Source organism: Leuresthes tenuis, unplaced genomic scaffold (assembly GCF_036924035.1).
Source record: "Leuresthes tenuis unplaced genomic scaffold, fLeuTen1.0.hap1 SCAF_6, whole genome shotgun sequence".
Taxonomy (NCBI): Eukaryota; Metazoa; Chordata; class Actinopteri; order Atheriniformes; family Atherinopsidae; genus Leuresthes; species Leuresthes tenuis.
Genome location: NW_027325360.1, coordinates 16,954,701 through 16,981,718, shown reverse-complemented (window position 1 = coordinate 16,981,718; position 27,018 = coordinate 16,954,701). Strand labels below are relative to the sequence as shown.

At 41.4% G+C, this 27,018-nt stretch overlaps 2 protein-coding genes across 4 annotated transcripts; both read right to left on the bottom strand.

Annotated features, from left to right (window-relative positions):
* Positions 1 to 14: 14 nt before the first annotated feature.
* Positions 15 to 4,966, bottom strand: LOC140309846 (RILP-like protein 1). Of its 2 annotated transcripts, none has more exons than XM_072387875.1 (8): positions 4,469 to 4,966; positions 3,724 to 3,874; positions 2,337 to 2,458; positions 1,966 to 2,244; positions 1,681 to 1,869; positions 1,157 to 1,314; positions 978 to 1,076; positions 15 to 723 (listed from the first exon to the last, which is right to left on the bottom strand). In XM_072387875.1, the coding sequence occupies exons 1-8, from the start codon at positions 4,742 to 4,744 to the stop codon at positions 630 to 632; spliced, it is 1,368 nt and encodes a 455-aa protein (XP_072243976.1). In that variant the 5' UTR covers positions 4,745 to 4,966; the 3' UTR covers positions 15 to 629. The 2 variants fall into 2 exon arrangements, with proteins under 2 accessions (XP_072243976.1, XP_072243977.1); XM_072387876.1 differs by having other exon boundaries at positions 2,337 to 2,455.
* A 920-nt stretch (positions 4,967 to 5,886) lies between these two features.
* hip1rb (huntingtin interacting protein 1 related b) lies at positions 5,887 to 27,001 on the bottom strand. Of its 2 annotated transcripts, none has more exons than XM_072387873.1 (32): positions 26,701 to 27,001; positions 19,541 to 19,604; positions 18,242 to 18,384; positions 17,934 to 17,990; positions 17,763 to 17,843; positions 17,575 to 17,651; positions 17,304 to 17,365; positions 16,417 to 16,557; positions 16,237 to 16,294; positions 15,737 to 15,812; positions 15,329 to 15,496; positions 15,194 to 15,249; positions 15,015 to 15,087; positions 14,473 to 14,656; positions 14,301 to 14,389; positions 14,088 to 14,204; positions 13,913 to 14,014; positions 13,559 to 13,753; positions 12,092 to 12,239; positions 11,838 to 11,924; positions 11,615 to 11,722; positions 11,272 to 11,408; positions 9,644 to 9,754; positions 9,444 to 9,502; positions 9,261 to 9,291; positions 9,041 to 9,103; positions 8,819 to 8,919; positions 8,542 to 8,647; positions 7,651 to 7,774; positions 7,500 to 7,561; positions 7,134 to 7,364; positions 5,887 to 7,041 (listed from the first exon to the last, which is right to left on the bottom strand). In XM_072387873.1, the coding sequence occupies exons 1-32, from the start codon at positions 26,791 to 26,793 to the stop codon at positions 7,033 to 7,035; spliced, it is 3,213 nt and encodes a 1,070-aa protein (XP_072243974.1). In that variant the 5' UTR covers positions 26,794 to 27,001; the 3' UTR covers positions 5,887 to 7,032. The 2 variants fall into 2 exon arrangements, with proteins under 2 accessions (XP_072243974.1, XP_072243975.1); XM_072387874.1 differs by having other exon boundaries at positions 15,194 to 15,246.
* Between the last annotated feature and the right edge of the window lie 17 nt (positions 27,002 to 27,018).

Here is a 27,018-nt window from a genome sequence, read left to right as displayed (position 1 = left end):
CACAACACCAAAAATCAAAAGACTAAAAATAAAACTTTATTTCTTTACCCTCAACAAACGCTATTTTACAGGTGCTCTCTGGCACGTGTGAGAAGTTACGGCATTTTTACACATTATTCATCATTGACTGAAAATATTTCTTTTGGTTGGTTTGCCAGGAGAAACTACAACATGATTGTACGCCACAAGTCCACTGATTGGAAGGTGCTTTTTCTTTTTAACAATAAAGACAACAATCTCACACAGTCTCTTTAGTGCACTTTGAAATAATATGTAAATCACTCAAGGTGTCCAGTTTCTGGGTATGAAGTAGCTGGATATCTTCCTGACAAATGATGACATTATTCAGAGACTGCAAAGCAGCGTCAGTGTATGACGACTCATGTCAAACCCTGAGGGATTCTCAGTTGTTGCATATTTGAACAATTTAGCCTTCACCAAGCTAGCACAGATAAAAACAGAAACACATCATAAAAGCTCAGAACACAGCTATGACAACACAGTATAATCTAACATGGTTTTAGTTCATAATAATTGAGTAATGCCGCCATTGGGCCAGTTAAACAAATTTGTACGTTGGCGAACTGTTGAGATGGTGATAAAAAATGAGAAAGAATTTCAATACATCATCATACAAAGGAAACTAGTCTTCTGATTGGCAGCAACGTGGGATCGTCTGTGATCAAACCAGCTGCCACCATTGGCATTATGGCGGTGAAGATCCTGGCCAGAGAGGAAAGTAGACAAAAGGGAGTGGTGACAGGGAGGACCGGAGGGAAATTCAGAGTTAGAGTGAAGACAAAAATAAACATAATGAAAGAATTGTGATTTGTGAATCAAAGTGACGATCCATATTGAAAAAACACGTTTTCACATTTGTTTTATGGATTCATGGACAATCAATTCTTGGTTTAAAAAGCAAAACAGCCAGTGAAGTGCTGGTTAAACTCGGTGTAGAGTCAAAACTCCTTACTCACAAGCGTCTTATTCCTGATTCAGGCTGATCAGTTGAAGTTGGGTACGGTGGATGACATGGGGCAGAAAAAATGGGACTGATGTCATCCTCAAACTCCTCACTGAGACACACCGACAAGGTTATCTTTCACATTAAAGTCTTGGGAAACATTCAAATCTACAGTTTGCGACCAAATCGTACCTTTTATGATATGCCAGCTCTTCCTGGAGCATGAAAACTTGGGCTTTGAGCTCATTCCTCTCCTGCAGGACGTCCCGCAGCTCCTGCAGGGTGAATCGAGGTTTGTCTGACTCCTCATCGGGGCTCTCCTCCTCTGATTCTGTATCAGCTGATCCGCTCTGCATTGAAAACACACATTCAGCCTTTGCCCAGCACGGCATGAACACTAACAATAAAGCAGATAGCTGAGAATTTCCCCGCCCAACCGAAAAGAGGCAGTAATAATAATCTGGTTGCGTTGTTAGTGAAGTTTAATGATCTGCTCTGGCTACTTGAAATGATGAAGGGATTTTTAATGAGCTTTGATCACTGGTGTTGTAGCGCAGCTGTTTTAATAATCAGGTCGCTGTAACAATAAAACAGCAGAATAACATTGGAAGCTGATATACAAAGCTTTAAAACATGGCCTGTTCGGTGTAAACAGCCTTGGTTAAAACCACAGTAACAATGGGAACGGCACATGGAAGACTGAAAGGAGTTGTTACCAGCAACTGTGCTGCTGTGTCTTCATCTTCGTCAGAGTTTTTCACGTTCTTCTCTCCATGTGCAGACTTTGGTGGAAGGGAAAGACTCTTGTCGCACTCAAAGCACTTTGCCACAAAGCCGGGGTCCTCTGCACACTCCACCCACACCGACTGCGGTTTCACAGAGTTATATATTGTTGTTGCTGCAGACTGGATTGTGACACAAAACAGGTGATTAGGAAAACGGCAACACATATATTGAACATTGTCTTCGTGGTTTAACAGTCCAACAGCTTCTTTTCTTACAGTTATTGGTGGTGGTGGTGGTGGCGGCGACATCCTACACATTGACAGAGGTAACTCCTCTATTTCTGCAACTTTTCTCTCCAATTCTCTCTCCTGGAGCTCTTGTGTCAGCCTTGTGACTTCCAGCTGCAGAGCTCCCAGCTCCTGCTGCCGTGCCTGAGCCGCAGCCTCCAGCTCAGCCCTCTGCTGAATCACCATTTTGCCCTGAGCCTCCATCACTCCTACCCTGTGAAGGAGGTCCTGGTTGATCCTCATCAGCCGATGCTGCTGCATCTGGAGCTGTTATTAAGATAATGTGTTTAATAAAGCATGGTAATTTGCAGACTACACATCTTCCAAGGGGCTGTGATGTACACAGATTAAACCCTTACTGCTTCAACGTCCTCGTTTCTTCGCAGCAGCTCGCGGTCTTTGGCCCGGATCTCATCCCTCTGTTTATTCACCAAGTCTTTCAGCTTCTTCATCACTTCATTCTCTTTCTCTGACATCCCTGCTGTTATGAAAACAATAACCACATGTTACATGAGCGTATTCAGACGAAAAATATACCATCAATAAATTCAACAGTTAACAAAGCTTCCATTTCTATCAAACAGCAGCCATTTTCAGATATTAGATCACTAAAGTCTGAGCATTTGAAGTTTCAACATGTAATGAAGGAGCATCAATTATCAAATTCTTAATAAATCACAGTGAAAGAGTCCACTTAACAGAAACTATGCAACTATGTGACAAAATCTATAAAAAAGAACAACAAAAAAAAATCAGGCCCTTGGAAGTGACACAAAGGATGATAAATCAGTATAAAAGTTACAGTATTTAAAACCTTTAAACTTTTAGAATCTGGTCTCTTTCAGGCCTGCTTTGGCTTCTTCTTGGTATTAAAGCATTTGTTACATCATCAATAATAAATTAATAACTAAATCAGTGGGGAAAGTAATAATGTCATGCAGTCCCCCCCTCATTTGGTTTGTAATCTCTCTGTGTGTGTGTGTGTGTGTGTTGCAGCCCTGACTGTAAGTGCAGCTGCACTCAACATGAGGTTCACAGGAGAGCTATATTTTGTTCTGCTTCAAAAATAGTCTCCAACACAAGCTCAAGATGTGCGTCTACATGGCCTACTTCAAGTCAAACAACGAGCAAGCATGTATTTATGCTTACTGTGACTGTACAAGGTAACATTCAGCAGATGATAAGTTAACCCAAAGCAAGTCTGTGCTGATTTTTGCATCCGGAGTCATCCAGATAACGCACAATCTGACTCTGCGGCAATACTTCAAAGGTGGTAGACGACAGAGCAAAGTGAGCCTTTATTCTAATCATCAAACTATATACTTTGCATATATTCAACATGTTTTGTATGTTGTTTCTGGAGAGATGCACCAGTCATACAATTTCTCAGCTGATGCCCCCAACGCAGGGTATCACCTGGTGTAGATGTGATATGCCAATCCCATACCAGGGCTCTTTTATTCTATCACCAAGGTGAGAGGCGAGAGCTCAATGAAACTTTCAGGAAACTTGAAGAAGTGAGTCGTGGACAAAGGAAGAACCCATCGAGGGTTTGGTTCGGATCCAAATCGCTTTAAAACTGCACAACAGGACGGTCGCGTGTCATCACTGAATAAATGTAACTGCGCTCATAGATACTTTTATTGAATGGCACTGACATAATGAATAGTATCTCCTGTGTAGCGGTCACATTATGGCCACAATCAGATCTGTGGCAGAGAGATGTTGCTGCAGCAGGCGACCCACCCTCGTGTTTTTGTAGGTCCTCCTCTGTGATGGGGGACTCTTTGAGAGAGAGGCTCACCAAAAGCCTCTTGTTCTCTGCCTGTAGCTGGGTGATCTGAGACAGCAGGTCCTGGACTTCACCTCTCCATACATCCTCCACCTGCTCCAACTCCTGAGCACAGAAGATACAGGAAAATATAAAGAAACGTAGAGAACATCAGCACAGGCAAGTGTTTCCTCATGCGTTTATTATTATTATTAATTAATTTATCAGTTTTTATCTATATGCATTGTGCCATATTTCCTTTGGTGCTAAATATGTGCCATCAATTAGGGGATGTAGTGATCACACCCAGCTGATTAACCTGTGAGTGATGGGTAGGAAACTAAAAAAATGAGAGTTAAGCCAGTTTAAAGTTTATTTGCTACAATGCAACATGTGCTAGTTATGAATGATAAATTACATAATTTGAAAGTTGTAAGGAATGAGTCAGTCGTATCATTTTTTTTTAGAGTAGATCATCCAAAAATAGCAGGTAATGTTTAAAAAAAAAGTTATCAGTGCAGATCCAAAGTGTGTTTACTTACCTTCAAATAGCATAAGGCACACTGACAGACAGCTGCACAAACAAATCATACAGATTGTCAGACAAGTCCACAAGAAAAGCACAAGCAGGTAGAGTGAAACGAACACTACGACAAATTAAGAGATTAATAAAACACACCTACACTCTCTTTGGGCTTGATAAAGGGGTACAGTACTGACCGTCTGGTGCTTCCTCTCTTGTTCATATCTGTCGCTCCGCTCTTGGTGCAGTCTGTCCAGCTCTCTCCGCAGATCCTCGGCCTCCTGTCCGGCGGCTCCACGGCTCACCAATGCTTCCAGTAGCTCCAGCACCCTCACCACTCGAGGCACCACCTTGACCAGACACTCGCAGCCAAATTTATCTATGACCCGCTCAAACTCGTGGCCGAGCACCGCCGCTATATCGTACACATCCATGACGGTGAGCTCCGCCGCGGGTCTGTCCAGCGCTGACATAACGTAGGTCTCCGTCTGTCCTGTGCTTTTTTATTTAAACATTCAGCTTTCGCTTTCAACATAACTCTGTTACCGCTGACACTCTGACCAGGCTCATACTTGCTGTGGGGGGAAAAAGGAGTCTACAGAAGCCAGCTGAAGCGCATTTGGACGTACAGACAACTTGTTGGAGTTTGTTGACAGTTTAAACTTCACCAACGTCTGTGGCCGTAAGCTAACTCCGTTGCTGCATTCAAGTTACCACGAAAACTCGTACATTTGAACATATCCATTACATTATCGTCACACCAATAACGTTTTAGTTTAAAGAGCTTTCTTTTTTTGTGACGTCTCAATCAGTCAAGCTCAACGACAAAAGTACTTGTGCAGCACTGGGGAAGAGTAAACAAACTCATTATACGAGTTTTTTGTTGACTGAATAAATTATTGTTCACAGGTGAGGCAAGAACGCCTAATGTTACCACAGAATAACAATGAGCATACCATATTAGCAATACATTAACTTGTGAATCGTAGACTGATTATGTACTTTAATTCATCAGCTCATCACACTTCGACCGCTGCAGCTCGCAGAGAAGTTTGAAGAAATTCTGACTTTTACAACCGCTTTTAAAGGTAGCAATCCTCCTGCCAAAGTTCTACTGCGCATGTCAAACTGTTAGAGCGTAACCTTCTATGCTTATCATTTAGCTTTTATCCCTCCAATATAAGTCGCTTGAGCTGAAGAGCACAAGTTTTAAACAATACATACAACAAAATGGGAAAATGGATTGAAATGTAAGATAAGATCTAAACATTTGCAACGTTTCTTGACACGCAAACATGTTTAAAACTTATTATTAGTACAGTTATTTTTATCAATTTTAGTTATAGGCTCTAAATAGTCAACTTTTAATACTTCTGGCCTGACACAGTTCTGCTTAATCTTAACTAAACTGTATATCATCTGTTAAAGGATTTGGTCAATAATGGCTGTAACAAATTATACCCAACATAACATCCATCCATTTTCTATATGAACCTGGAACCCTCTCACTGTAAGGCGACGGTCCTAAACACCACACCACCGTGCAGCCCCCAACCAAAAAAAAAAAAAAAAAAACTTTAGAAGTTTGGAAAACACGAAACAACAAAACGCCACATTAAATCACACATTTATTGTTTATTTGTCTGACATTTACACTTCTTACAAGGATAAACCACCAGTATATTTACTAAAATATATTAATAGATCTGAGTGTATAAAGAGATTTTGTGCAGAGGAAAGGACAGAACATAAAAAGATGCATTTTTAAGACCCTGTAAGAAAGGCTCCCAGAGGCAAAGAGGAGTTGAACAAATAGATGGAATAACTAACCCTAAACCTTTATATTCAGCCTACAAGAAGCATTTGATAATCGAGGACACCTAAATCCAATATCTTTGTGCAAGCATCAAGTCTATCTATAAACTTTAACATAGTTTCCAGGTTCTCCTATCATGATGTGACATTCAAGAGATAAGTGTAGTGTGAGTTGCACTCTCCTATACAGAATGTATATCTTTACAGGTATAATTTAATGCATTGGTAAAGTACATTTAAAGGCCTCTGAGATAATTTTGTATTGTTGAGGAAAAAGCTATTTTGCACACGAAGGCAAAGCAAGAGGTATGTCAACCCTTTGCAGCAATATGGACACACAATTGGCGATTCTTCAGTTTCTTTAACCACCAGCACAACATAAATAACAATACAGCAAAGTGTACATTCAGAAAAAACATGATTCCTCTGTAATGAACATCCAAAACGGTGTGCAAAAAGGTATGCTATAAACGTGATGAAAACTCACTGCTGACCCACACGTACAAGATATGCTGTTGATTTGTGGTCATTATTAATGCTCATATTCTAAATAACAAAAGAAGAAGCACTAGCATTTAAATCAGTAAAAAAATGAATGCAAAAAAGATGAGTTTCAAATACGGTAGTTTAAAATAAAATTATATTTTGTTTTCAATGGCAAAGATTAAAATAAAGGGTTATACCTTTAATGTGTGTTTACATTAAAAACGAAGGGACAAAGACTGTATCCCCTACAGGCATCAAGGGTAAAAAAAACAAAAACAGGTTTCTGGTCCATCTTGGCGAAAAACAAACAAAGAAGTAAAGGAAAACAGAAGCAGGATGACACAGACGATTGTCAGTATGCGACTTAAAGGAACTATTTGTTCACAAAAAGGCAATCCTTCTCTTTTTTTTTTAATCCAGCCATCCTGTCGTGTATCGTTCTCCTCCTCTGCTTAAGTGTTTACTTAAACTGCAACATAAAAAGAACAGAGAAGATTTACCAACAAGTCACGCTTACTTTTTTCTTTTTCTTCCCATCATTCAGCTCTTCATAAACCTTACCAAGGCTTTTGGTGGGATATTGGGCTTTTGTGCCAGCGCAGGTTTCTTCATGAGAGCAGGCTTGCTGGGTTTCGGTGACATAGTGACAGGATGGACCAGCGAGGGTGTTTCGCCGTTCCCCTCAGGAACCTGCACCGCGGGAACTCCAGCCAGGTCGTAGTGCTTTTTCCTCAGTTCACCCAAACGTAGGCGCTCATTCTCCAACTGACTTTCTAATTCCAGCACTTTCACCTGAGGATAGAAACGAACAGGTCACTAAAGCCAAGCAGCTGAAGGCCAATGTCATTAGAAGAGATTGTTTCAGGTGATGCTTCAATGCGATTATGAGGAACAATGACCCGTTAATGTTTAAGTAAGACAACTCACCTGTGACTCCATCTCTTCTTTTCTCAACTTGATGAGGGACATCCCAGAGAAGTCCATGGTATCTGCTCATTTGAGGCGTATAAACAGAAATATTAGGCAGATGCTCATCACCGTTTGTGATGGTCTTGTACATGTATCGAACTGTACTCGCCTTTGTCTTCCAGATGCTCCTGGCCAGTCCTTGTGGAGGCCACCACATTAGCTGCCATCTCATTGACATGACGGGAAGCCTGCTGGAGACCTGACAGCTTCTTACTGTTGCGATCGGCCTTAACCTGAAAGCAAAGGAGAGTGGTAAAGCGAGACCAGGGGTGTATTCCTGATGGGAGGTTTAGTGAAAACCTTTGGGTTTTCAGTTTCAGAAAGGGAGTCAACTTATCCCGTGTATAGCTACCCCGCTTGTTTGATGTTTCTCCCCCTCAAAGAAACTCTCTTTTTGATTCTCCTGTTCAGAGTCTAAAGCAGTTCTCCGACACATTTTTAGTAGTTTTGGTCTTCAGAATCATCAAACCACTGGTTAGATTAGTTTCTTACCAGTAGGCTAACGAGTGACAGCAATCAGCTCAAAGTAAAATTAATAAATTGTGTGAAAATGTGGTCACTGAGGCAGCTTTCAGGTTGTTAATCAGTTTCCCTCCCAAGGACATTTAAATCATGGTAGTTATCATTGTTGAACAAGCCTTAATAACTTTAGACACATAAGGCATTGATGAGTCAATCATTTGTAAAGTCGTAATTGGTTGCACTGGCAAAAACATTCCCACCACCGTTGGTATATAGATGTAAATATGTCTGAAGGGAGAGAATTATGGTGCCGCTGAAACTTTCAAGACTCTAATGACTCCAAATTCACAATTACGGCATATAATGGCACAGCAAACAATTGTATTATAACTTTTATTTATTTATATAACTTACAACAAAAGAATGTTTCAGTAATACTCCCACCTTACAAAATGACATCATTTAATATCCATTACTTTCAAGGGCATGAACAACAGTGCAAATTATACCATTATCTTCTCACAAATTAGCTAATTACCTTGGAGGCAGCAACAAGCTGTGCTGTGCTTGCAGCGATCTCATGAGAGCAGACAATCAGCTCCTCGTATTTGCCCGTGTGCAGCACAACTTTATCAGCAGATTCTCTGTGAAGAAGGTTAAGACATGATAATTCTTCAACACGTGTCGTGCACGCCGTCTAATCACTGTGTTAGTTAAGATGCCACACAGAATTTTAACAACGATAGATGGTTCCCTGGTGTGTCCTGACGCACGAGTTTGATAACAGTAAAGTAAGAATAAAAACTGGAACTTACACCATCTCTGTGGCTCCCCATCCAACAGCCTTGGCAGCAGAGATGAGTCCCTCAGTCCAGCGAGAGTTCCTAGCATAGAACTCTTTAATAGTTGCTGCACCCTTAAGGAGGAAAATGTCAGCTCTGTTAGATAACATTTCTGAATGGAACAGCTCACATCAGATTCAAAAGCAAATAATAAGCTGACGCTTTTGGATTCAAATTTAGAACAGGATGACTCACCCTCCCACCCTCGACAATCTCCTTCTGCAGTTCTGTGGATGCTACGATCAGCATGCGGATGGCCTGAGGGAGAGTGGGAGAGAGACAGAGAGACAGAATAAGACAAAAAAAAAAACAAACATCCCACATATGTTCCTGGGATTGTGATGAAAGAATATACAGTATGTTGGAAAGTCTATGATATTTTGACAATTAGTTAAAAGAAAAAGCAGCACGGTACCTTCATCAGATCAGTGCAGCTGAAAAGGATTCTGGGGAAAAAAAAACAAAAAAAAAAACAAACAAACAGTGAAACAAGGATTTAATCCAAGTCAGAAATAAAATTACTGGCCCCATTACAACCAAGAGTTTTACAAATTTGCATTGAACTGATTTAGATACACAAAATCCATAAAGAACCAACCTTTCATTGACTTCCAGTTTAACTCCAGATGTGTCTTTTCTTGCCTGATTCATCATTTCCTAAATTCCAAACCATATATGACAATCATAATCTACAATAGAAAAAAACTGTACAAAAATCATAGGTCTGTTCATTAAAGATGAAAAATATCATAAATAATAAAATATATTCTAAAGTACGGTAAGATGTACAATACTTACATCAATTCTGCGGACGGCCTCCTCAATAGCTGCGGATGTTGCAGCCATTTCTTTGTCGACCAGATCCCCCAGCTCATCCTGACGAATGTCCATTCCTTTCGGCCGCAGCTCCTGGGAAAATTGGGAAGAAAAATCAGTATTAGTTATACAACCTCCACAAATAACCAAGCCTCAAGTAGAAGCCTTCCAAACTAAATCTTAAATATAAACTCATAAAAAATTGAAAATCCCTTGTATGACTTGGTAACTCCACCCACAGCATAAGAACACTTTGAATGCAGACCACATTACTCTCATTACTCAGACCACATGCAGAGGTGACCGGGACCAGGGCCACATGCTTTTGGTCGTGTGTATTAGAAGGAGCCTGGGCCATAGTGAAGGACTGACTGTTTCACCGACTTGCCCCTTTGTAAGCAGCAGCAAGGTTTTCTTGAGAGGCTTTTCTGTCTGGTGTCAAGAAAGAATTTATTTTGCGTTTAACCACCTCTGCACACACTGCATATATCCTTCACACAAAATGTCTTGCGTGTGTTTTTCTGTTTGACCACAAGCACTCGTTTGAGATGCTTTCTACCACCAGGTGTGAACTGATGCACTGTTAATGTTGGGTGTAAAGATGGCGGCTGTTCGGGCTGTAAAATATTAAGTCGACATAGAGAAACGACACTGACGAGAGGCCCTGTACTGGGTGCTACAAAAAAAACAAAAACAAAAAAAAAAACACACCAATCTGTGCCTGCACAGGAAGATAAAGCTCGCCAGCGCTGAAGCAGGTGGTAGTAGCACGCAATAGTTAAAGAGAAATGAGAAGATAATGTAGATCTATAAAAAAACAAACATAGCAGCATGTGCTCTGTGTTTTTCATGATGTCAAACAGAGCTCGCCTCCCGAGTCATGATTATCCTCTTCAGTTTCCACATGGACGTTTTCTTGCAAAATGTTGCTCATTTTGGAGAAATTAAGATGACGCAGAACAAAGAAATTGTGTCTGAGACATGTTCAGTTAGGCGTCAACTTCCTGTCATCACTGCCACCCACCTTTTTTCCCCCATGCTGAACAGTCAACGAGAGTGAGCTCTCTCTCTCTCTCTCTCTCTGTGATAGCCAAAACAGCTATTCTACAAGTTGAATCAGCTACAAAAAAAAAAACAGCCGATGAACAGATTTCGTCGATGCTCCAGACATGTCTGATGGTCCATTATCAGCTTGGTTCAATATGCTCCTTACTCAGTTTACGATCCTCAGATTCAGGAGAGTTTATTTATTTATCTTTAAACATGTTAACATGCTTTTCTTTGATAGCAGTAAGGTAGTTTGTTAATCCATCAGTAATACTAGATCCACTTGCATGAAGCCCAGTCTAATTTTTTTAATTTTAGCCTCCTTAAAGGAAAAAAAAATTGGCCAAGGTTAGCTCATTTAGCTTTAATTTAATTTTCCTCTGACCTTTTGTTGTTACTTTAAACATAAAGCGGTATGAATTATTAAAAAGGGCTAAATAAACAGTTTAACACAGCCCTGGTTTGTTTGAAGCTGATCTACATGAGGTTTCTGTGGACAGTTGCCCCTTTCACACATGAGTTGGGCCTAATCAGTGTAAAAAAACTGCTAAGTTTTCTCTTACCTGACCCAAGTGCAGGATCTTCTGTATGATAATGCGAATGGAGGCTGGGTCTGCTCTCTGGAGGGAGGTCTTGGACTTCAGTTCCCTCAGGTACTGCACGCTCTGCAAGCCACAGCCTCTGCAGTTCTCTGCCAGTCCTGCAGAGGGTCAAAGGGCAGAGATCAATCCTCAACCATATTTCTGCATTCATATTTCAGCATGTATTAAAAAAATCAAAAAAAAAAAAATCACTTTTTTAATAATAATAATGCTTCAACAGAGCTGGACATAGAAAAATTAAATGTAATATGTATGAATGAAATTAATGTTGGAAATGTAATATCTAAAACAGAATGTTTCTTACGATCTGCATGATCTGTGGGTGCCATGTGCGCTGTAGCACTTCCATTAATAATCGTGTCTGCAGCCAAGTGGGAGAACTGGGTCAGAGCCCTCAGCAGCCCTCCAGCATCTGGTTACAAGAGCATACAGTAAGAGAGCAGCCGGTCACGTTATAAAACCTAACAGAAATGACAGTGTCGTGAGGTTAACTGGATCAAGCAAAATCAGAAGCTGATGAAGTTCACCTTCCATGTTAGTCAGATAATCTGCATGTCCCTTCTTCATTTTGTCAATGGAGCTCAGCGTGGCCTCTGCCCGACTAATAAGATAATCTGTGTTTGGAGAAAAATCAGAGGAGATAGAGATGATAGATACAATGCTGTAAACGAGCAAATAGCTAATCTGCATATTCCCCCATTTTAGACATTTGAAATTCTTTATTTAAAATTTCTTTCTAATACGTTTATTGTCGTTTGAAACAACAGAACAGCCGTCAGACCTGGAGAGCTGGTACAGCGTACGTGGAGGGGATCATCCAGCTTGGCGACAGCATCTTGGATGATGTTCTCAGCCTCTGTTATGGTACCCTGGAGCAAAGCAAACTGCTCCTCCAGAAGCTTCTTCTTCATCTGTTCCTCCTGGTTTGTCTACATGCAAGTGCAAAAACATTCGTATATCTATAAATTCATTTCTATATTAATCCAGAATTAAGATCCCACATTAAATTATGTCGTTTTTGGAAAACAAACCACAAATTGTCCGATTTCCCCGCTCCTCCCTTGATATCTTCAACTTTAAAGTGATGCGCCAACATAATGCATGGAGATCTTTCACCCATTTTTGACTAGTTCCAAATGCTGTGCATGCCATTGCTCATGCAAGACTTCCCCCTTTGGATACTGGCCAAGTAAAGTGTTTGCCAAGTGTTAGCGCTAGCGGAAACAAAGGCAGCTGATGGTTTGGATAAGATTGGTAGAAAAACCTGAGTGCTTATTCTTCACTCATCAACTCAGGCTGCAGTAAAAAACCCAAAAGTCAGAGTCCAGCTACTTTATTACTATTATTATATATCTTATCTACTAAATTAAACATGAAGGAACATTTGCTTGCCATTCCTATACATCATATGTTAAGATGGAAAGACACTGCTTCCAGAAATCGCTGTAACTGCAGATATCTGCACTGTAATTTTAGTCTACTTGTTTACACTCTAAATCAAGATATCTGTAATTCCATTTATATTAAGTAGAGTGAAAGATATCCTTTGGACTTATCTAAGATTTCTGAAAAATTACAATCTATATCATATATATCCTGCACTGGAATTGTGTGCAAGTTGAATTGTAGTTTTCCTAAAGTGGAATTACATCCAGTCATAACGGTCAGAAATGAGGAAAACTTTACACAGAAATGGTGTTAAGTGACATTGCTTGTCCACAGAAGAATGGTTGTGGATAGCTGAAAGTTTAGTTTTGAAATCGGAGAAAAAAATCAAATTACTATATCAGCAATAAATATCCAATGTAACTATTAAACGGTGAAACTGTGGGCTGTTTTCATGAGGCGCTTATGAACTGCTCATCAGAGCTTTTATTACATTACAATGAGGTGGTCTGGCATGTCTGCTCTTTAAAATGCATTAAAACTATTATTTGTTTGAATATATACACATCCTAACTGCACAGTGACTAAAAGGCATATTTCCCATTTTGAGTATCTTGTTATATTGAAATAACAAATTGTTTTCCACTGTCCTGACCACAAATTGGAATAACTAATGATAACAACTGATGGTAATATAAGGTAAATGTCCCCATTAATATTTTCAGACTTTACTCTTAGAGTTCCATGTCATATCATTCATGATCTGGTGAGCTTTTAAAAAAGGAAGCAAATCTAAAATGCTACAGAGAGAAGACAAATGTGCTGTTCATGCCCCGAACTGGGCTCCATTGTCCTGACTGACCTTCTCCTTCAGCTTGCCCTGCAGCTCTCCCAGCTCCCTGCCGCTCCTCTCTCGCTCCTGCTGAAGTGATGACTGCTGCACCTGTGCCGCCTGCCGGAGAGACGACAGCTCCGCCTCTTTCTCACTCACAGATCGCATCAAACGCTCCTTCTCAGCCTGCAGAGCCGTCATTGAGCTGTTCATTTGCTCTGAACTCTGGCGAAAAAACACAGAGTGATGAGGAGGGCCAAAAGAGACAGATGGCTAAGAGTGTTGGAGGGAAAGTCCATCCGGTAATGCCTCGTGCCTCCGAGTACTACATGATAATGAATTAGCTGGGCATAATTAGTTTTCTTTTTACAAATGCAGACTCACCTTCTCGCTGTTCTGCAGAGTCGCCTTGGTGCGCATCACTTCTGCCATCTTCTCTTCCAGCTCTCGTTTCAGCCTCTCCATTTCAAACTTCTGCTCTTCTAACTACAGCAACGGCAGCATTAAGCATATATATCTTCACAACATATCCGTGTTCCTGTAGCAAAGCAGCACCAACCTTCATATCAGCGTCCTGTTTTATCCGATCCACCTCAAAGGACAGCTGCTGTTTGGTCCTCTCCACTTCCTCCTGGGTCTGCTGGGTTGCTGACAGCATCTTCACTGTGTCTGCACTCTGTTAGCACATTAACACATTTTTACTGTTACTACACACAGCCAGGTGCTGACATGGAACTGAAAGCAAACAGCTCTGGCTGGAGTGTGTCGGTACCCTTCGGAGAAGTTCTGCATGGCTGGCGACCAGTTCTGTGTGCTTCTCTTTCAGCTTGTTGTACCGCTGCTCTGTGGCCTGTGCCCTTTCTTTACAGAGAAGAGAAATGCTTGCGTTATCCTGCTCATGATAAAAGCTATTTCGGAATAAGAGTGCGAATCGAACGTCTTACTGTCTGCCTCTATAAAGGTGGTCTGTAGGCTCTCGTGTTCAGCGTTTCGGTGGCGGGTTGCCTCCAGTTCCATGCGCAGCTGTTCATTTTCCACAAGGGCACGTTGTTTCTGCATTCGCTGCTCTTCTAGCTCTGCCTCCAAACTGTTGATTTGGGACTTGAGTTGTGTGATGTACCGTTGAGCCTTCAGGAAGGGAACAGAGGTTTAAATTCAGGAGACGCTTTCATGGGTTTCCAAACAGTTTGATAAACATAATGACAGATTATTAAAATTCTAATTTATTTCTTTTGCAGAAAGTGAAAAAAAAACAAAGAAAAAAAACGTGGAAGTGTGAAGGAGTGGTGAAAAAAAAAAAGCAAGAGGTTGCAAGCTGGGGTTGTATCTGTGATGTCAAGTGGGTTGCCGTCACTTCCTGTTCAGAGGCTACTTGCCACATTCTACATGTTGGGAGCAGCGTTTGCATCCACCCAACACATGACCCAGATTTCTTTGTGCACAGATAATCGTGCCCTCAGATGTTGCAGAAAACAGTTGTCCTTACCTCTGCTTTGACTCTCTCAAGATCTGCTCTCAAAAGCTCAATTTCTGACTTCAAGCTGTCAATTTGGAGATCTCTGCCAGACAAAAGAAGCCACTGTCACAAGCAAGAACCAAAGCGTTTAAAAAAATAAAACAACTTTTAAAAGAAAATCACATGTTAGAGGAAAAAGACTGGCTCACCTGTCATCAAACCCTCCATTTGGTGGTCCAAATGCCTGATCAAAAATGTCTATCTGCTGAGGAACAAAAATATATATTTATGAACACATATATAACAAAAGGTTTCATCAGTGAAAGGTAACTGGTGTACCATACCTGTGGCTGTGACTGGATGCTCGATGTTGAAACATCGCTGACCTCGATGAGTGGCTCTGGCTCATCATCATCCTCGTCTTGTTGCTCTGATTCATCGTCATCAGGAATGACCACTACCGGCTTGACGTGTTTGGCCAGTGAGGCTGCATGCAGGAAATTAGGTGGGGACTGCCGAGGAGCACATACATTAGGTACTGAAATAAGTAACAGTATGCCATTATGATGCAATGAAGCAGACACTAAAATTTTGCATTGAAGGTATAAACTAATAAATATCAACAGAACAGAAGAGTCACTGCAAAGAGTCAGTGTTAATTTCCCCAGTTTGCAGGCAGCAGTAACAGTGTCAGGATTATTATTAAGTCTATGATATCCAAAAATGGAGGCTCCTTGTCCCTGTGCTCTTACATCAGGCAGCCTGGGAATCTGGATCAGCCTCTTGAAGTACAGCATGTCTCTGGTTTTATTGAAGAAGCTCTTCAGGCTGTGTGACACGAGAGAAACAAGTTTAAAACCTCAATTTCAAGCTCAAAATAATACTGAACATCATACATCATCACGTTAGTCAAAAAATAAAAAATAAAAAAAATCACAATGTATTCATTAACACTTATTGGTGGCTTTTTTGGGGGGGGTGGGGTGTCATATAGCATCACTGCACATGAGGAAAACTGTGTCCTTTGTTCCAAAAGTGAAACGAACCATTAGATCAGCTTAAAACTACACAGTCTGTGATGAATGATCACTGGACAACTTTATCTGAACCAGAGGCTGTGAATACAGCAGAGAACAAATACTAACAAAAGGTGGGGAATGGTTACATTTACATTGGCTTAAAGACCTGCAGGGACTGGGTGTGGCAAGCTTATGTTTCCAACTTCATTGGAGTTAAAATAAAAGTAAGTTACCTGCGGAACTGGTCATGGAATCGATCGCGATGTCCTTGTAAGGTATCCGCTGGGAGACCTGAAATCATGAGGCATTAAGAGTCATATCTTGAATTACTTCAGTGACATCCTGAATGTTTTCCTCAGATTTCATAGCCTTGTGATGATTAAGTCATTTTTCTGGGTAAAAACCAGCCTTACAGGCATGCAGCTTGAAAAGCAGCTTGACAGTGAAGTGGTAGAGGTGGCTGCAGTCCTGGATGACCTGGATGAGTGGGGCCAGGCGACACTGGCCAGATGTGAGAGAGGAGATGGCGATGGATGTGTTCAGCTGTCGGATTACTAGGAGAGAAATCAGAGGCAGGGGCACAGACGGCATTTAATTATCCTTAATGTGGATTTTCAGTCACTTCCTAAACATCCACCCGTTTACTTTCATTTTGGACAAATCTGTAAAGTATATGCGACACTCTCTAAAGGCTGGTCTCTTTAAAAGATTTCAGTGCCTTACTGAATAATTGATGAACGCTCCTTGTGGGTCTTTAACAGACTCAGAACACTACTAGTAGAATAAAGTCTGCTTTGAGAGACTCAGTTGACAGGAGAAACCACAGCTACAAACACTTTCTCCAACATGTAAACATGGCTAAAGAGCTTTCATGCTTATGACACCATAACACTGCGTTTGAACAGACATTGTGACCACATCACATTCACAATACAGCAGGAAAAATTTGTTTATAGTGTTTTGATCCAGGGTTTCCACCCTGGAGGCCTGGGAGGAACCATTACTGCCCAACAGGAGGAAGTCACTTTAAAGTGCTTTAATTGCAGGCATTTCCTCATCAGTGCAAAAACATGGAAACGAGGGGTGAAAATAGACCTCGCCGTTGGTCACATTTTAAAAATAAAAGTCTGTGTGAAAACAGGCAGACCAAGACCTGCTCACAAGAACCCTTTCTTAAAAGGCTCCAAGCTTTTTGTGAGTAAATAGATAATGTCAGCAAGCAGCAGCCCTCGACTGTAGCTCAAGTTTCTCCTGCTTGGAAAAGCAAGCGAGGGAAAAGGTGGGAGGAGTTTGTTTTTACCTGTCTCAGCCAGCCGCAGCTCTGTGTCCAGGTAATCAAACACCTCCACTGTGAGCTGGAACCTGCAGGAGAGAAGTTGATACCTTCGTTAAACAGAAATGAGGCCCCACTCTGACACAATAGTGTCTCTCTGAAAGGAAACAGCAGTGAGGATGTCTGTTGTTATGAACGAAGTTGGATGAAAACAGCTGAGCTTGCGGTGGAGAAGACTAGGATTAATACTTACTTCAAATCAATTACATACATTATACTGGCATTTACATTTACTCACACATTATTAATGTCTGTTCCAGCAGTGCGCTCCAGAACTTCATCTGTCACTTCCAGGTTCGGTGGGATTTCTGAATGCTGCATTGAGGTGCAATTTATAAGTTTTAAGGCCAGTCCTCATTTACAATACGAATTCCTTCAGTACTGTTGCATTACATGTGTATGAAAAATGCTCAAAGACACCTTTACCTTCACGTGAAACTCCAGTTTTGTGCAGAGCAGATTGGTATAAAGAGCTACCAGCTGCCCGTATCTGTCATGGAGGTGGCCCTGGAAACCACAACAGCAGAAAAGCAAGAATTAAGTTGTGAAATTGAAGGGAAAAAAAATAAATCCAATCGAAAATATTCTAAAACTCACCCATAGTTTTCCAGCTTCAATTAAAGAACTGTGATGTCTCATGCAGTCCTGCAGAACCTGTGGAAGTGAAATATTGAATAAACAACCGATAACACACAGTTTTTTGGGGGAAATTTAAATTTTTTGTATTTTAGCATTTAAAAAAGGTCTCGAGGATCTCACTAAAGCAGATTTGATTAATCCTCTCTTACAAGTTTGAGTTTTAAGGTTCACACTCCCATTGCTCATGTCTTTATTAATCTTTATGTGCTAGGAGTCATACAGGGGATGGTAACAGGAAGAGTGAGGGGGTACACTTGGTGCCTTACATTTGGGTGCCCATCACGCAGGATTTTGTGTACTACGTGGCAAAACTTCCAGCTTAGGATGGAGCTGCTGGCCAGAGGGAAACCCTGTGCGTAAGACCAGAAGGTGTAGGCTCCCTTCTCCCTGTGTGTTCCCAGGATGATACCTGTTGTCATTGTTAAGGAAGAAGAAGAAGAAGAAGAAAAAAAACCACCACAGGATTGCTGTTTTGCTGGTAACCCATTACGTTCACCACTCTTCCTTAAACCTTCTGGTTAATCTACTCGCATACTGTTCAAACAGGAAATCTTTTAACAACGAAAAAAAATAATAAAAAAATAAAACCAAATAAAACAGTGCAATCTCATGATGACTTTAAAAGTGTTGAAAAAAAACCCAGCAGTGTCATCACAATTGTAAACAAATTCCAAACATCCGTCTCAGAGGAAGGAAACTAGTTGTTTATGGCCTTCACAGAATAACCGTCATGTACAAATAATTCTTCATAGATGGCCCCAGTGAGCATGCTCATACCTCAAGTCAAACTACATCAAATAGCTCTCTATCTTCTTCCCGAAACCCATTTTAAAACCGTTACCTGTTATTACTCTACACTTCTTAAAAAAAAAAAAAAAAAGAAAAAAAGAAAGAAAGATATATTTTGACCATACTGCTTTAAGCAACTAACGACTGCTTTGAAACTTAACCATCTACATCGCAAACAATACTTTTTTTTTTCTTAAACTACATCTTCACAGTACCAAAACTGCAGAAATTCAATGTCTCTCTGAGCTAGTTTGGTTTAGCTGTTGACAGAATGGCAAAATTTAAAAAAAAAAAAAAGAGCTCAAGAGACGGGTTGGCTCGGATCGTCTCTTTATAGCACGAGACACACATTAGTGTGTGTATTAATACATCTTCATAGAGCTCCAAAAAAATATCTCAAAAGTTCACATTCTTATCACTCAAGAGAGAATCAGAACATCATGTACCTGCCTTTTCTCACCAACTGTATCACTAAAATGCACTTTGTGCTAAATCTGTTCAAACACCCGCACCCTATTCAAAACACAACCTTCTTTATCGATGCCTTTATCCACATTTTAAAATGTTGCTTCTTAATAATCTGGTTTCTCATCATTTTGACCAAACCAGATAACACAGCTTTGCAAGACTAGAACAGTCTGTGCTTTCTATCAATGCTGTCTCATTAAGAGTAAACTGAGGACATTATTGGCTTTATTTTCCCCTATTTTTCCCTAATTTTTAAAGAAAAAAAAACAAAAAAAAAAACTATTAAAACCATTATTAAGGAAGGATACGTCGTGCATGCTTCTCCTTCACAGGCGTCTCACTGGAGGTGATGGCTTTGCTGATGCTGCTGAGCTGAGAAGAGAAGAGTTTATGTTAGATTTTCTACATCTTTATTCTCCACTCACACAAAAATTAGTTGTAGAACTTAAAAGAACATGTAACAATCAATATGTTCTTGTTTCATTCTAAACGCAGCATTAAAAAATAAAAGAAGAAACACACAAAATGCATAGTAGCACGAACACAACTCATGAAAAGCTCATTTTCAAAAACAGGAACGAATTAGTGAAATATTGTTTCTTTGATGTGTTCATGGTTGTACAGAAAGGTTTTCACTAAAGATTTTTACTAATCGGTGGTCTGTGAAGAACACTTCTTATTTTCTTACTAATGTGAATCAACATTAAGGAAAAGGTGAAATGATAATTAGTCTCCCTGCCTGTAATTTATTACTACCATCTTTGTATGTATCCAACCTTGTTTTTCAATATCTAATGCTACTTAATCTGCCTTGCTGGCCACTTTTGTGAAAGTTTGTAGTACTTGGAGTTATATTTAGTATTGTATGAGAACTGAGATCAGAGCAGACCTAAATGCAAAATGATAACGCCTCCAACTATGAGTGAAGTTGAGAAAGACTGAGCGTCACCACAGGACACAAAGCAAGCTGCTTTGCAACCTGTCCAGCAGGTAAAACACGCAATGCTGATAAAGAGGTGGTTTTAGCCCGCCGACAAGATCAAAATCAGCTTCTTATGGCTTTATGACTGTGCCATCGTCCCTGAACTGGGCCAATTCTAATACATCACAGAGCCGTGAAAATGTATTTTTTTCAAAGTACCCTGTTATTGGAAATAAACATGCAGAAAAACACAAGCTGTGTTAAGATGTTATCTGACGTCAGCCGAGGATGAGGATGGTTCTACGCTGTGGGCCGAAGGATAACTCCTTGGTTACTTTGGTAAAGAAAAATACTTTGGTTGAGCTATTCCAACGCATGAAATCACCGCAGGATGTTAAATGGTAAATCTCACTTTCACTCTTCTGTGCGTTTCAAAGTCAAACCGTCGACTAAAATTCGTGCTGCAAAATTAAACCAACTGCACGGAAAAGGAATGCGGAGCAACCGTTCTTTGAGAACAACCAAACATTGTCGACCACGATGTTGCCTTTTGGGATCACACATGAGGAATTTAAATCACTCACTCACTCACACAAACACATCCTGATGACTTAATGATCAAAGCAGCGGCTAGACGGCATAATTATCCTGAACTACTGTGACGCCACTGGTGGCTAAATCTGGTTCCATAAAATGTGTGGCGGCCCTGCCCGGAGTCGCAATTTAGGGCTGTGATCTGTGTAAAGCAATACACACAGTCCTGTGTCCCTGTGAGGTGTCGCAATCAACCAGATCGACAAGTCTTTGTTAAAACATGCAAGCAAAATTGGGGGTGGAATAGAAGTGGAATGTGCGGGAGTCGTTATTTGGTATATAACACACGAGCTTACAAATTCATGTCGTGTCTTGGTTTAAAAATCACAACACATCCAGGTATCATTGGCGGAGGCCTTAATACGTCATGACACAATAAAGCCTCTTTAATACATGAGAAACCTGAGTAACCACTACGATCCTCATACATATAACCACCAAAACATAACTGGTCGACCAAGATAGCACAGAGAGGCTACTGTGCATGAAAACCGAGGCTCAGACTGAGAGTGGGGTGCGTTGGTTCAAAGGAGAGTCCCCCGCCTCCCTCTGACGCAAATTAACTGTGAGCCCCTCGTTTACACAGGGCAAGTGCAGGGGGCTAACGTGGAGGTTTGTGTGACAATGAGGGGCTTGTTGGGGAGGAAGGCCGACAGCTGGGGTAGAAGATTGGTTTGGATGGGGGCCGCGTTCTGGCACATCGAGCCTGGCACAGAGGCCTCAACAGATGGCTGCTGAGCAGCGAGGCTGCAGGGAGACTCTCATAGGACATTCAGAATGGCTGTTGGGAGGAAAGCAGGGAGACGGGACAGAGAGGATGAGGACGCTGAAAGGAAGGAGAGAGGTGCAGGGTGACCAGTCAGAATAAGAACATGATAACCAGCTTCAGTAGAGCCGGTTTCAGGGTTACTGAATAGAGCAGTCCAGAGTATACTTCTTTATACTTCTCTCTCTCAGGGCAACAAAGGAGGTAATGTGGACACTGGTCACACAGAGATCAAACTACCAACCCTTTAGTTATTAGCAGAGCTGCAAAAGTTGCTTTTGCCAAGTATTTGCCCAGTGGTCAAATGTCAAAATGTTTTTTTAACATTTAAGAATCTGGTCTAAGGGAAAGTCTGAATTCCTTAATTAAGATAGGACAGCAGATCAATTTAGTGCCGAACTCATAAATCGACTAACTACTGGAATTCTTCACTGAAAGTATGAAAAATGCTGTTTGTAAAGCTGCGCAACTGCACACTACACTACATACTCTTAACACCAGGCCTCCATACAGCTGAGCCATTAACAGGCTCGCAGAAACCGTACGTCACGGTCGTACAGAACCCAAACCTTTCACAAACATAACGGTTTAGTCGGAGGGCTGCAGACATGCCGACAGTGGACTGTGTGATGCCAAACAACTTAGTGCTGCATCTGGCTCCAACGACACTAACCCCCCCACCCCCCCCAAACAGCAGATAGGAGAAGTGAGAGGGAGGGACAGCCTGGACTAATCCGAGGCCGGCCATAAGGTCTGTTGCCGGAAAGCATTACTGTTGTACTCGCTCCACAGCCTGCAAACAACCAAACGCTGCAAGCTGCTTTAAAATGTGGAGTCTCAGCTTACCATCTCATCTCTGTTTTTTAGCAGCGAGTCCATTAAGTTGGTATGAAAGAGAGAGTGAAATGACTCAAGTCAAAGCATCCATGCAACACCTGAGCTGCCACTCGCTGGACACAATGCGCTAAGGCACGAGCACTTCTTGTTGGTCTTATCAGCTTAATGCAACAGACTGCTGCAGGGGATCTGTCTGACCAGGTCACACGCAGACCTCAGCACAGCTCACACTCATTAGCTCAGGTTAAAGAGAGGAATCGTTTAACTGGCAAGTACAACCATCAGAGAAATATAATCAACGGAGGAGAAGTGCGATGAAGGGTAAAATATCTTTGACTTCATAGAAAAAAATAATATTTGGTTTAATATCATCTCTAAGATCAAATGGCTTTGCAGTGTTTCTTTATTAACTTGTGTTGTTGCTTCTCCTCTTATGGCTGAACACATGCAAAAAAAAAAAAGAAAAAACCTGACACAAGCCCATCGATATGCACTTTTCTCCAGCTATCTGCTCAACCACTTCAACAGAAGAGAAACTAGACAACTAGCCCATAAAAACCACATGTGGTGTTCCTCGGATGCTTTGAAAAGCTACAGTCCCAAACAAAGCTGCCACATTGCTCTCAATACTAAAAATGACTTTGACACTTAACATGAACTTTTATTCAACTTCACGAGAAGGAACAGACAACACCGAAGATGGCTATAGGGCGAACAAAGAACCAAAAAATAAAGAAACAAGACAACATGCTCACTTTGAAGGCAGACAGACCCTACATAAAGGGAATGAAGTGTAATACGACCAACGGAAAATGTCAGCAGCAGTATGTATGGATGACCTTAAGAGAGGCTGTGACTCAGAAGAACCACTGAACGTAGACACAAATGGAAGTCATGATGTCTTATTAGGTTACAACTCACTTTATTGCCCAATTGAATTATTAATATTGCATTAAAACACTCAACAGGGCATCAGCTGCTCTCCAGCAGCCAGACAGTTTGTAGTGTGCTGAGCTGGTGAATTAGCTAATGATGAGCACATGATACTCATGGAAACCAGGCCTCAAAACCCTATGTACACAGATTATTTAGCACACTGACGTTTGTGTATTGTGAATGAAAATAGAAGGATGTTATGGGCAGCGTGAGCACATGTTTTGTCAATAATCTACATGTGAAATATACTGCTCGTCCGAAAAATCTATTTGAGTATTTTGGTTAAGTTTTGTACGAACAAAGCTGCTAATTTGTTCACAAAGACACACTGGGCTGTAGAAGTTTGATGACTAGAGACAGCTTGAAATAGTCTGTGTCGACGAATGTTGAAATATAGTGAAAATATGATGCTGTCAGTTCTGTCTCTACTCCCGGGCAGAAGTGACTGTGTTAATCGTCAGGTACTCCCAGACACCACCCCACCTCCTCATTCTCTCCCTCATGAGCGCTCGCTCAGGCAACAGGAGTGAGCGAAAGCAAACACAAGAGTACAGGCGCACACACAAACACAGATGACGCTGCGAGACACATTTTCACCTTGGCACCAAGGGCAGCTTGAAAAGCGTGGGCAGCAGAGGAGAACGGAGTGAGAGTAAAGAGCAGGAGAGGAGTTTCAATCCTGAATCTGCTGGACTGTTAAACCCTAAGACAACAAACAAGCTCGGTACAGCCTCTTTGATTTAACAGTTTATGATCTAACCAGTTACTGAGCCCTTCAAATGTTGGATTTGTCAGACTTTGTGTTGTGAGGAAGTCCGATTCATCGCCGACTTGATTTGCATGCTTCCCAGTGAACCCACTTAGCTCAGAAGTAGCAGCTCAAACCAGTTCATCGGTCCCCGCTCTGATTGCGCCGTGAATTCAAGCAGCTCTTTGGCTGCTCGTCACACAACATACATGTGTTTCACAGCATGGTAGACAAGAGTTTTCAAAGTAAAACAGTGCCCACGTGTTGCCATAATCAAATCTGTTGATGGACATTATATTACTAATGTTGCCTCTCCACTGAGGGACATGTAATAAGGGTAATTTCTCTTTCTCCACTTTAAATCTATTTCATGTTGGTCCTGCTTAGTCCTGAAGGGAGTTTAGACACCCTTTGACCAGAGGTATACAGGAACCGCATATGTCTGCACAATCCTGCAGCTGACAGAGGAACATACTGAAGCAAATAAGCCAATCAACAGTCGACACCTTCACCCCAGCTGCAGTTTGGCCACAGGCAGGACCAGCCATGTTTGACAACCCCTCGTTAGGATCACAGACTGCATATGGATGTATGAATGGAGACACCGAGTCTGAAATATGCAGCCAGTGCGTCTGCAATAACACCAACTTCAGCTCGGCGCAAACTCCGAAAGCCTTGTGGCTGCAAGAGACTCCCAAAAAAGTTACATTCTCCTTTAAACTATGAAGTCAATACATTTTGCATTCAAGTCATTGCGGTGTCTCTAGCGAAATTAAGGCCTTATCAGCGTGGTCTTGTTCTAAATCATTTTATACTTAAGTATATGTTAGGCCTCGATGAGAGGCATCTTTTGTTCATTACAGTTTAATGTAGAACTACGTCCACCTTTTTGTCCCAAAACAGTCTTCTGACTCCATCACTTCTGCTTGAAATTCCTCGTTCTTTCTCTCTTCACTTTATGCCACTATTAGTTTTAGAGGAGTGTAATTAGCATCTTTGGGCATCGTATTTTTACAGCAAAGTTCTTCGACTCTCCTTTCTCCATTTGACATAAAACCAAAAACGGGCCCACAACAATCTGTCGCGTTTTGGCTTCGCAACAAAAGCCATTAATCAAGCTTACATTAACAGATGGTTACTGGAATTTAAGTTGGTTGACTATCACTGTCTCAAGCTCCAAATTTGGTGCCAATAAATCAAAGCAGAAGACAGAGAAGCAAACTGCGGAAAACAAAGGGTGGAAATATGCCGTGTCTCTTGGTTTCATCCAGCTGTTTTAATCCCCAAGTGAACAGAAACGGTTCAAATGGTTATGCAAATCTAAGCCAACTGAATTGGTTGCGATCAGATTATTGCGACAGGCATCAATGGGAGCAGCAAATTTGCTTTGTATGCCTGTATAACAGGTTTCAGCCAGCATCACAAAACGACTGCGGCCATCTGAGGATGACAAAACAAACCTGTGACGAGAACAGCAGTGAAGACCCGTGACTTTAGTGTAAAATCCCTTTTGTTTAGACTAAAAACATGTTGAAAATCTGGATAACTAGTTTCCTCCATACAACATGTTTACTCAAAACCTGTATTGTCACGATTTTGGTCTACTGAAAGAGAAATTGGAGCGATGTGCCTTCAAATTCCACCGACGTACATTTGATTCTTGTCATTTTATTTATTTATTTTATTTGACAAAGAAAAGGCTGAACTCTGCGGCTGAAGCGCCTCAGCTCCACCTCTCCGCATGTGCTTCAGAGTCAAATAAAACATTGACAGAAACATAAGCTCAGCAAAGCAGAAGCTCAACCCATTTCAGATAACAAAATACTGTGGGTGCTGAACATCCAGCCAGCTGCTCAGCAGTTTGCTTTGTTACTCATGACTCTCATGTTTCCCCAGTCAGACTGGGGTGTGTGCTTCACTGTAGCTCTCAATATGACTTGCTGCTTGAAGAATTTAGCCAACAATTAAAATTAAACTAAAGAAGTGAAAATTTCACACAGTGGATAATGTTGAGCTCTTTTTTGAGGGGGGTTAGTACACCCCCCCTACAACTGCAAAGCACCTGTTATATGAAGATATTCTTCATTGCCCACATTCAAAAACACGAGTTTTACTTAAGAGTAACGTGAAGAGGTGAAAGAGGCTTTATCCAACATTGGGGTCATTTAAAAAGACAAATAAAATGCCTGTAATGGGGAAAGGGTGGCCAGACAGGAAAGACGAGACAGACTTCAGTGAGGAATGAATGGCGTGGACTTCGCTGACTTTCAGTCTTAATGTCGCGAGCGTCCACTTTGAATTTAAACGGGTAATGAATAGATATTTTAAAAAGAGGGGCACTGCTGCTGAAATAAAAACGTTTTCAGTCACTGCCAGCTCCTCCGGTGAAAACACGTCTTCACATTCCTCCAGTTAAAGTTTCAGTGTGGACCACATGATTCAGTGAACATACATCGATGGCTCTTTTTTTTAAATTGTTAATGGTAATTAACCCTGCGCGGTGCTCTCTATAGCCATTAAACGTTCAACTTTCCACGTTATTGGGGGGGGGGTGTAACTGAAAATGTGGCCTATGCGGTAAAGCCCCAGCAGGCCCGGATAAAGCACAGGTCTCAATCCCGCATGAAGACCCGACCTGTCTTCTCCGGCTGTTTTTCATATTTACCTGCTGCTTGTCAAAATGATCCCTCTCCGCTCCGAGGCTGGCCTCGGTCCGCCTGCTTTTCACCCGCGAGGGCACCTGTCTTATGCTGTTCATCCTCTGGTTTGTTACAATGACGCTTTCAGCGACTAATAATTATTCTTCCCCGAGTCCAACGACACGTCCGAAAGAGCACAAAACGCAGCGGTTTCTTCCCCTATCTTGACTCCTGGCTGAGTGAGAGTGATTCAGGGACATCTCCGAGCTTCTGCTTCATAACTGCTGATGCCCCGCGCCTGCAGGAAGGAGGAAAAGCAAATGTGAGAGTTTGCTTTGCATTAC